General features: G+C 45.3%; 1 protein-coding gene across 1 annotated transcript in view; it reads left to right on the top strand.

Annotated features, from left to right (window-relative positions):
* The first annotated feature begins 11,247 nt into the window (after positions 1-11,247).
* The window catches only part of poc1a (POC1 centriolar protein A), a 97,218-nt gene continuing 96,756 nt past the window's right edge, over positions 11,248-11,709 (top strand). Inside the window, exon 1 of the mRNA XM_042324913.1 lies at positions 11,248-11,691. Coding sequence (XP_042180847.1) covers positions 11,677-11,691 — 15 coding nt within the window. The 5' untranslated portion in view covers positions 11,248-11,676. The remainder of the gene's footprint in view (positions 11,692-11,709) is intronic.

The raw sequence follows: 11,709 nt of genomic DNA, 5'->3' as shown, positions 1-11,709 counted from the left end.
CGGGGGGCTGGCCTATAGCCCACTGGGCTATGAGCGCGTACTGGCGACACTGTGCGCTTGACCGCATATCACGGTGCCTGACCAGTACTACGCTTCCTCCGGTAAGCACAAGGAGTGGGCTCAGGTCTCCAACCTGACTCTGCCACACTCCCCGTGTTCCCCCCCCCCCAAAAATTATTGGGGCTGCCTCTGGTGCCTGTCGCGCTGCCGTGCTACCTCCTCATATCGCCGCCACTCAGCTCTCGCTTGCCTCCTGTTCTTCCTTGGGGCGGCGATATTCCCCAGCCTGTGTTCAGGGTCCCTTTCCATCTAACATCTCCTCCCATGTCCATGAGTCCAGAGAACGCTGCTGCGCTATATTGGTTGGTGGGTGTTTCTGTAACTGTCCCTCGTCATCTGAGGAGGAGTAGGAAGGATCGGACCAAGGTGCAGCGTGGTAAGTGTTCGTCATATTTTAATTGAAAAAACTGAACACTACACAAAATAACAACGAAGAGAAAACAAAACAGTTCTGCCAGGTGAACAGACACTAAACAGAAATTAAACACCCACCACCAAAATGGGGAAAGCAGGCTACCTAAGTAGGATTCTCAATCAGAGACAACGAACGACACCTGCCTCTGATTGAGAACCATACTAGGCCAAACACATAGAAATATAACAACATAGAAAAAAGAACATAGACTACCCACCCCAAACTCACACCCTGACCAAACGAACACAAAGACATAAAAAAGGAACTAAGGTCAGAACATGACAGGGTCAAAATGTTTCAGGTAGCCTTCCACAAGCTTCTCACAATAAGTTGGGTGAATTTTGGCCCATTCAGTAACCCCCCCCAAAGGTGCGGACTCCGGCCGCAAACCCTGAACCTATAGGGGAGGGTCTGGGTGGGCGTCTGTCCGCGGTGGCGGCTCTGGCGCGGGACGTGGACCCCACTCCACCATAGTCTCGGCCCACTGGCAGCTCAGGACAGACGGGCGGCTCTGGCAGCTCAGGACAGACGGGCGGCTCTGGCAGCTCAGGACAGACGGGCGGCTCTGGCAGCTCAGGACAGACGGGCGGCTCTGGCAGCTCCTGACTGACGGGCGGCTCTGGCAGTTCAGGATAGACGGGCAGCTCTGGCAGCTCAGGACAGACGGGCGAACCTGGAGGGAGGAGACGGAGAGACAGCCTGGTGCGTGGGGCTGCCACAGGACTCACCAGGCTGGGGAGACCTACAGTAGGCCTGGTGCGTGGAGGAGGCGCTGGATGGACCGGGCTGTGGGGGAGCACTGGAGCTCTGGTGCACAGCCTTGGCACCACTCCTCCAGGCTGGATGACCACTTTAGCCCGGACCCTCCAGAGTGCAGGCACAGGTTAAACCGGGCTGTGGTGAGCACTGGAGATCTGGTGCATACCACTCGTACCTCTCCCTTAGGCTCAATGCCCACATTCGCCCGGCACGGGCGGAGGGCAGGCATAGGGCAAACGGCACCCTCCCAGCGCCCTGGAGACACAGCACGCAGCGCCGGCGCAGGATACCCTGGGCCGAAACGGTGTATCGGAGACCAGACACGCTGAGCCGGCACAACACACCTTGGCTGGATGCCCACACTCGCATGGCACTTGCGGGGGGCTGGCCTATAGCCCACTGGGCTATGAGCGCGTACTGGCGACACTGTGCGCTTGACCGCATATCACGGTGCCTGACCAGTACTACGCTTCCTCCGGTAAGCACAAGGAGTGGGCTCAGGTCTCCAACCTGACTCTGCCACACTCCCGTGTTCCCCCCCAAAAAAATTATTGGGGCTGCCTCTGGTGCCTGTCGCGCTGCCGTGCTACCTCCTCATATCGCCGCCACTCAGCTCTCGCTTGCCTCCTGTTCTTCCTTGGGGCGGCGATATTCCCCAGCCTGTGTTCACGGTCCCTTTCCATCTAACATCTCCTCCCATGTCCATGAGTCCAGAGAACGCTGCTGCGCTATATTGGTTGGTGGGTGTTTCTGTAACGATATCCCTCGTCATCTGAGGAGGAGTAGGAAGGATCGGACCAAGGTGCAGCGTGGTAAGTGTTCGTCATATTTTAATTGAAAAAACTGAACACTACACAAAATAACAACGAAGAGAAAACAAAACAGTTCTGCCAGGTGAACAGACACTAAACAGAAATTAAACACCCACAACCAAAATGGGGAAAACAGGCTACCTAAGTAGGATTCTCAATCAGAGACAACAAACGACACCTGCCTCTGATTGAGAACCATACTAGGCCAAACACAGAAATATAACAACATAGAAAAAAGAACATAGACTACCCACCCCAACTCACACCCTGACCAAACGAACACAAAGACATAAAAAAGGAACTAAGGTCAGAACATGACAGGGTCAAATGTTTCAGGCAGCCTTCCACAAGCTTCACACAATAAGTTGGGTGAATTTTGGCCCATTCCTCCTGGCACAGCTGGTGTAACTGAGTCAGGTTTGTAGGCCTCCTTGCTCGCACACGCTTTTTCAGTTCTGCCCACACATTTTCTTTAGGATTGAGGTCAGGGCTTTGTGATGGCCAGTCCAATACCATGACTTTGTTGACACTAAGCCATTTTGCCACAACTTTGGAAGTATGCTTGGGGTCATTGTCCATTTGGAAGACCCATTTGCGACCAAGCTTTAACTTCCTGACTGATGTCTTGAGATGTTGCTTCAATATATCCACATAATTTGCATACCTCATGATGCAATCTATTTTGTGAAGTGCACCAGTCCCTCCTGCAGCAAAGCATCCCCACAACATGATGCTGCCACCCTCGTGCTTCACGGTTGGGATGGTGTTCTTCGGCTTGCAAGCCTCCCCCTTTTTCCTCCAAACATAACGATGGTCATTATGGCCAAACAGCTCTATTTTTGTTTCATCAGACCAGAGAACAAACTCTCCAAAAAGTACAATCTTTGTCCCCATGTGCAGTTGCAAACCTCGGTCTGGATTCTTTATGGCGGTTTTGGAGAAGTGGCTTCTTCCTTGCTGAGCAGCCTTTCAGGTTATATCGATATAGGACTCATTTTACTGTGGATATAGATACTTGTTTCCTCCAGCATCTTCACAAGGTCCTTTGCTGTTGTCCTGGGATTGATTTGTACTTTCGCACCAAAGTTAAAGTTAGTTCATCTCTAGGAGACAGAAAGCGTCTCCTTCCTGAGCGGTATGACAGCTGCGTGGTCCCATGGTGATTATACTTGCGTACTATTGTTTGTACAGATGAACGTGGTAACTTCAGGCGTTTGGAAATTGCTACCAAGGATGAACCAGACTTGTGGAGGTCTACCATTTTTTTCTGAGGTCTTGGTTGATTTCTTTTGATTTTCCCATGATGTTAAGCAAAGAGGCACTGAGTTTGAAGGTAGGCCTTGAAACACATCCACAGGTACACCTCCAATTGACTCAAATGATGTCAATTAGCCTATCAGAAGCTTCTAAAGCCATGACATAATTTTCTGGAATTTTCCAAGCTGTTTAAGGCACAGTCAGCTTAGTGTATGTAAACTTCTGACCCACTGGAATTGTGATACAGTGAATTATAAGTGAAATAATCTGTCTGTAAACAATTGGAAAAATCACTTGTTTCATGCACAAAGTAGATGTCCTAACCGACTTGCCAAAACTATAGTATGTTAACAAGAAATTTGTGGAGTGGTTGAAAAACGAGTTTTAATGACTCCAACCTAAGTGTATGTAAACTTCCGACTTCAACTGTACCATGTGTACACCAATGGTTTACCTAGACATACTGGTACCACAGCTCCTTCACTCTGTCACTATTCCTCTGAAATGACACCTTGTACAGTTGTTTCAAAACTCTGTCTAACACTTGATTGGTTGATTGGTAAGATTGTGATTCCTATTTCATTACTATGTCACCTGGCAGGTAATTTGCCAATTTAGCAGAGATCACAATCATTCCATGTCCTAGATATTTATGGAATATACATGTATGTCTGACTGATTTTGATATTTGAATGGATCATGTGGCACGTGACGGCTCACACGATGAAAGAATGTTTTGAATGTTTAAATGTTTAGAATGTTTAGATGTTTAGAATGTTTAGATGTTTAGAATGTTTAAATGTTTAGATGTTTAGAATGTTTAGAATGTTTAGATGTTTAGAATGTTTAAATGTTTAGATGTTTAGATGTTTAGAATGTTTAGATGTTTAGAATGTTTAAATGTTTAGATGTTTAGAATGTTTAGATTTTTAGAATGTTTAAATATTTAGATGTTTAGAATGTTTAGATGTTTAGAATGTCTGGATGTTTAGAATGTTTAGAATGTTTAAATGTTTAGAATTGTTTAGACAATTTCACTGAGAATCAACTCATCAGTTTTGATCAGCCATGGTGCTAGTATAGGCTAGTATAAATCGTATTGAACTTTGTCTGAACCTCTGTTGTAATTCCAGCGATGTCATCCACTGATGTCACGCATGTCCTGACTGAATGGTGAGAAAGGTTCAAGTCTATATATAGACCTACTCTAAATGAGTGTAAGGTGATCTCTATAGATACAGAACTATTCTTAATGAGTGTAAGGTGATCTCTATAGATACAGAACTACTCTTAATGAGTGTAAGGTGATCTCTACAGATACAGAACTACTCTTAATGAGTGTAAGGTGATCTCTATAGATACAGAACTACTCTTAATGAGTGTAAGGTGATCTCTATAGATACAGAACTACTCTTAATGAGTGTAAGGTGATCTCTATAGATACAGAACTACTCTTAATGAGTGTAAGGTGATCTCTATAGATACAGAACTACTCTTAATGAGTGCAAGGTGATCTCTATAGATACAGACCTACTCTTTGTCACGAACCGTCTCAAATTTCGTAACAAAAAGGGAGACAATGTGGAGATAAGGAATAACAAAATATATTTATTAACTAAAGTAAACTAAATATAATGAACAATGGTGTGTGTAGTCAGTAATCAGTAGTGTAAGTGAGTGGTTATGTGCAAACATGTGATAATGAGGGGTGTTGAAAGGAGCCAACGCAAACAACGCAAACAACGCAAACAGCCACAAAAACAGCCACAAAAACAGCCACAAAAACACAACCAAAATCTGTGCCTGCATGGAGAGAGTCTCCCCAATGAATGGGGATGAGGTGTATTTATCCTGGGACACACCTGAGCCCAGGTGTGTCCCATTTCGCTGACGACCCTCCCGGCTCCGCCCACTGACATCCTATTAAGGAAAACAAGAGCAAAGAGACAGAATATGGCAGACGGAGTGGAAGGGTCTGCAGACGGAGTGGGAGGGTAAGCAGACGGAGTGGGAGGGTAAGCAGACGGAGTGGGAGGGTCTGCAGACGGAGTGGGAGGGTAAGCAGACGGAGTGGGAGGGTAAGCAGACGGAGTGGGAGGGTCTGCAGACGGAGTGGGAGGGTCTGCAGACGGAGTGGGAGGGTCTGCAGACGGAGTGGGAGGGTAAGCAGACGGAGTGGGAGGGTCTGCAGACGGAGTGGGAGGGTAAGCAGACGGAGTGGAGGGTCTGCAGACGGAGTGGGAGGGTAAGCAGACGGAGTGGGAGGGTCTGCAGATGGAGTGGGAGGGTAAGCAGACGGAGGGGAGGGTCTGCAGACGGAGTGGGAGGGTAGAGCAGACGGAGTGGGAGGGTCTGCAGACGGAGTGGGAGGGTAGAGCAGACAGAGTGGGAGGATCTGCAGACGGAGTGGGAGGGTCTGCAGACGGAGTGGGAGGGTAAGCAGACGGAGTGGGAGGGTCTGCAGACGGAGTGGGAGGGTAAGCAGACGGAGTGGGAGGGTCTGCAGACGGAGTGGGAGGGAGGGTAAGCAGACGGAGTGGGAGGGTCTGCAGACGGAGTGGGAGGGTCTGCAGACGGAGTGGGAGGATCTGCAGACGGAGTGGGAGGGTCTGCAGACAGAGGGTGGGAGGGTCTGCAGACGGAGTGGGAGGATCTGCAGACGGAGTGGGAGGGTAAGCAGACGGAGTGGGAGGGTCTGCAGACGGAGTGGGAGGGTAAGCAGACGGAGTGGGAGGGTCTGCAGACGGAGTGGGAGGGTCTGCAGACGGAGTGGGGGTAGGATCTGCAGACGGAGTGGGAGGGTCTGCAGACAGAGTGGGGAGGGTCTGCAGACGGAGTGGGAGGATCTGCAGACGGAGTGGGAGGGTAAGCAGACGGAGTGGGAGGGTCTGCAGACGGAGTGGGAGGGTAAGCAGACGGAGTGGGAGGGTAAGCAGACGGAGTGGGAGGGTCTGCAGACGGAGTGGGAGGGTAAGCAGACGGAGTGGGAGGGTCTGCAGACGGAGTGGGAGGGTCTGCAGACGGAGTGGGAGGGTCGTCACATCTTCATGAGTGAAAGGTGATCTCTATAGATACAAACCTACTCTTAATGAGTGTGAGGTGATGTATTTAAGTGACAATGCTCTCGAAGCCTGTGTTTGGAGGATATATTGGTACTGGTGTTGTTTTCGTCGAGGGCCTGCAAACAGTGTCAATATATCCTCCAATCACCGGCTTCGGGGGCATTATCAATTTTTTACAACGTGTTACCAACATATTCATATAATGATTGACATATTTTAAATTAAAAACAATGTTTTGACGAATCAAAACCGGCTGTAATTGGGAGTCCCATAGGGCGACGTACAATTGGCCCAGAGTCGTCCTGGGTAGGCCGTCATTGTAAATAAGAATTTGTTCTTAACTGACTTGCCTAGTTAAATAAAGGTTAGATTTAAAAACATAAAACAGTCAGAGAAAGGAAAGATGTTTTTGGATGATTTCATGAGACATTTTATTTTTATGTTCTACAAGATCAAAAACAATTGTGGACAATTTAACAACATATCAACCTAAACGTAAACCTTCTTTAGCGTATTAGCAGTTAGTCATCGCTTGTTCTTAAGAATGGGGAAAGTTGGTGTCTCCTGCCATCTGGTGTCAATTTGACACTAATAGAACAGTTTTATGTGAATTAAAAACAAACATATATCTTTTTTAAAATCTAACCTTTATTTAACTAGGCAAGTCAGTTAAGAACAAATGATTATTTACAATGACGGCCTACCCAGGACGACTCTGGGCCAATTGTACGTCGCCCTATGGGACTCCCAATTACAGCCGGTTGTGATACAGCCTGGAATCGAACCAGGGTGTCTATAGGGACGCCTCTAGCACTGAGATGCAGTGCCTTAGACCGCTGCGCCACTCGGGAGCCCAAAAACAACTACACAAAATGTTTAAACAGAATGTTGATGTAAAAAAAATACAAAAAAACGATATACACATTTGACAGACTTCGGACACAGCATCAGACAGTCACTGTGAACATGTAGAAATGAAGTATTTAGCTACAATACCTCAAATTGGGTTGTTATGTTGTGGACTGGCAATTATAAGACAGGTAATGAGGTCTGTTACCAAACACCAGCATGAACACGACTGAGTCATTCAATTCAATTTTTACTACTGTGGAACTGGGGTCCTCCTAAGGTTTTTTTTTCCCTCTGTGGGTGGAAATATTGAGCTCCACAATACCTCAAAATAGTTTGTTCTGTTGTGGAGATTACAAGACAGGTGGCCTCTGCCACAGACTCGTACCTCACCTGACAAGTGATGGACTCAGATACCCCATCATTAGACGACTTAGCCAGGCATTAAGTTTAGTCTATTCAAATCCTTACACGGTCAACTGAGGGATTGAGGTCCCCTAAGGTTTTTAAATCGGTGGTTGTTGTCATGAACCACGTGTCCCACCGCACACGCACACACACACACACACACACACACACACACACACACACACACACACACACACACACACACACACACACACACACACACACACACACACACACACACACACACACACACACACACACACACACTATGTGAAAGGGTCAAAGGAGGATGTAGCAGAAATATGGTTATGGTGACAGCTCCTTATGACAGGGTTGAACAACACAAAAGGACAGTCCATACTTATGTGCTCTAAAGGGATTCACGACAAGCAGCTGATGGGTTAGTAAGAGGTCACAACCAATCCGGTGGCTCAGGGTCTTGTGTAGTAGGTGGGCCCACTCTGTTAAGTAGTGAACATTGTATAGGCTGCTTGGGTCATTGAAGAGAAAGCAGAGTTCTTATTGTCACGATGAGAAATGTAGTAACCACAAAGCTTAAAGAGGTTTGTGAAAAATACAATCAACCATTCTCTGATTACAAAAAAGATGGGGGGGGGGGTTACGTGATATGGGCAGAAATTCTAGGTGTGTTTTTTATATTGCGATAGGCGATTCTTGATCAGTTACATGTAGTGGAGTTACTTTTAGTCATTTCCATGTTTATTCAACAATTACCAATACTGTTTTTTGGCAACATCCATATATATGTAATTTTCATTTGTTATAATATATTAACATTAGATCAAAACACTTGGGTGAACTGTTGAAGTCATAGAGATATAAATTACACATTTAAGAAGTAAATCAAATCAAATCAATTTTTATTTGTCACGTGCACCGAATACAACAGGTGTAGGTAGATCTTACAGTGAAATGCTTACTTACAGGCTCTAACCAATAGTGCAAAAAAGGTATTAGGTGAACAATAGGTAAGTAAAGAAATAAAACAACAGTAAAAAGACAGGCTATATACAGTAGAGAGGCTGTAAAAGTAGCGAGGCTACATACAGACACCGGTTAGTCAGGCTAAAAATGTTGTGAGCACTCCTTTATGTTGTGAGCACTCCTTTATGTTATGAGCACTCCTTTATGTTATGAGCACTCCTTTATGTGGTCAGCACTCCTTTATGTTGTCCGTACTCCTTTATGTTGTGAGCACTCCTTTATTTTGTCAGCATTCCTTTATGTTGTGAGCACTCCTTTATGTTGTGAGCACTCCTTTATGTTGTGAGCACTCCTTTATGTTGTGAGCACTCCTTTATGTTGTGAGCACTGTTGTGTTGTGAGCACTCCTTTATGTTGGTCAGCACTCCTTTTATGTTGTGAGCACTCCTTTGTTGTGATGTTGTGAGCACTCCTTTATGTGGTCAGCACTCCTTTATGTTGTGAGCACTCCTTTATGTTGTGAGCACTCCTTTATGTTGTGAGCACTCCTTTATGTTGTGAGCACTCACTTTTATGTGGTCAGCACTCCTTTATGTTGTCTGCACTCCTTTATGTTGTGAGCACTCACTTTTATGTTGTGAGCACTCCTTTATGTTGTGAGCACTCCTTTATGTCGTGAGCACTCCTTTATGTTGTGAGCACTCCTTTATGTTGTGAGCACTCCTTTATGTCGTGAGCACTCCTTTATGTTGTGAGCACTCCTTTGTGTCGTGAGCACTCCTTTATGTTGTGAGCACTCCTTTATGTTGTGAGCACTCCTTTATGTTGTGAGCACTGTTGTGAGCACTCCTTTATGTTGTGAGCACTCCTTTATGTTGTGAGCACTCCTTTATGTTGTGAGCACTCCTTTTGTGTTTTATGAGCACTCACTTTATGTTGTGAGCACTCCTTTATGTTGTGAGCACTCCTTTATGTTGTGAGCACTCCTTTATGTTGTGAGCACTCCTTTATGTGTGAGCACTCAGCACTCCTTTATGTTGTCTGTCGTGAGCACTCCTTTATGTTGAGCACTCCTTTATGTCTGAGCACTCCTTTATGTTGTGAGCACTCCTTTATGTTGTGAGCACTCCTTTATGTTGTGAGCACTCCTTTATGTGTGAGCACTCCTTTATGTCGTGAGCTCTCCTTTATGTTGTGAGCACTCCTTTATGTTGTGAGCACTCCTTTATGTTGTGAGCACTCCTTTATGTCGTGAGCACTCCTTTATGTTGTGAGCACTCCTTTATGTTGTGAGCACTCCTTTATGTTGTGAGCACTCCTTTATGTTGTGATCGGCCCGAGTTCCCGACTTGGAATTCCAAGTTGGATGACCGTTCAAACCTTATTTTCCCAATCTGAGCTTGTTTTTTTTCCAGAGTTCCCAGTTGTCTTGAAGTCTGATATTTACCAGTTCCGAGTTTCCAGTTGTTTTGAACGCGGCAGAAGTCATGCTGGATTGACAGCATGGCCAATGTTGAATGTTTATCCCTTTAAGCTTGGAAAAGAGAGCCTTAAACCCAGACTTGGACCCCACACCCACTCCACTGAATAGCAAACTAGTGATTGCTTTGCAATGCTGGCAATGCTGGCCACTCATTGTTGAATTTGCGATTTCAAATTTGTTGTGTAATGTTTATGTCCAATGGCCAATGAGCACTGATACGTTTTATCTATAATTTCTCTTCATATGACAAGGATTGAAAAGGATTTGCCAATAGATTATCAACTTGATTCATGATGATGACTGCTAGCTAAGATTTTGAAAGCATGATGTTGACATGATCAGTCCAATCAAAGCTACGGTCGATATAACGTGATTTGACGTCATTTTATCTGTGGCCAATGACCTTGAGCCTTCTTGGATAGGTACTTCTAACGTAACTCTATGGCAGCACCCAAGGGGCTCGACATTTTGAGCTCTCCCTGTAGATTTTGCGGTGACGAAGAGTCCCCATGAGTGACAGAACACTGAGCCAATCACGGTGCAACTAGAGAACAATACCAACCCCAACACTGTATATTCCACTGGCTGCCCCACCACCACAGAAAGCACTGAGCTAGGCTGAAACACCTGCCTTTTGGAGCTGCTTTACTCAAGAAAGCAAAAAAGAGACCATGTTCGTATGCGGCTTTATTAACGCAATTATATATATTTTCTTACATTGTTTGCAAACTGATATGTGACACATATCAATGCCAAAATAACATGCAAAACTGCCCCTCCTCAAAAAATGTGTTGCCACTTTGCATGCAATATGGATATGATATGGATTTCTTGTGGAATGAATATTGAACATGTTAATATTGTGATTTCCATGTGAATTTGATTTAATTGTGGAGCCCTAGGCGAGGTGGAAAATGATATGTGACGGCTTGCAAGGATCTCAGAAAATAGTTAAAATATTGTTTATTTTATGCTCCAGCAAGTATAGTTCTGTAGTCTGCAATTTATTATACTGTTTAACACGTCCAAATGTATTTTGCTAGAGCAACCCTGGTTAAAGTCAACTTGTATAAAGTGACCTTTACCAACGGGATTCTACTGACCCCTGGGTGTCTGTAGTGTTGATTACAGTTGTATTTTGGTCGGCCAATTACATTACGACGTCAACTTCCCCTTTAAAAATTTCAACCCGAAGTTGGCGCTCGATGCGGCGCGCAAACTCAAACGACACTGTTGTCAGAAACGTCGACTTCTAGCGTTTGTAAGCAGCAGGTGATATACCAAAAAAATCATCAAACGACACTGTTTTATGAAAAATAATTAGCTAATTATAACTCGTCTGGGAACTTTGGATATACGGAAACATTTTAATGACCGACAGTTTGCTTATCGTGCGTATTGAAGCCAGGAAGAGCGCTAGGTAACGATGTGGATAATGAGTTGGCCTTGGTAACCAAGCAGCTGACAAACCACCCAGTGAATTTGTAAACAATGCCTTGTGTTGCACATCAAGTTATTATTATCTATTTGTGCTGAACGTTACTGTATTTGAGAACAGTTTGCTAGCTTACAAGGCAGTTGAGCTAGTTATTTTATGAGGGAGTTGTGCTTGTCCATCACCTGAAGATGACTTCCGCATTGGTAAGTAAACATGATGAT

This window comes from Oncorhynchus tshawytscha, linkage group LG07 (genome assembly GCF_018296145.1).
Source record: "Oncorhynchus tshawytscha isolate Ot180627B linkage group LG07, Otsh_v2.0, whole genome shotgun sequence".
Taxonomy (NCBI): domain Eukaryota; kingdom Metazoa; phylum Chordata; class Actinopteri; order Salmoniformes; family Salmonidae; genus Oncorhynchus; species Oncorhynchus tshawytscha.
The sequence above is the reverse complement of the archived record's forward strand: the minus strand, read 5'-3'. Positions and strand labels throughout refer to the sequence as shown.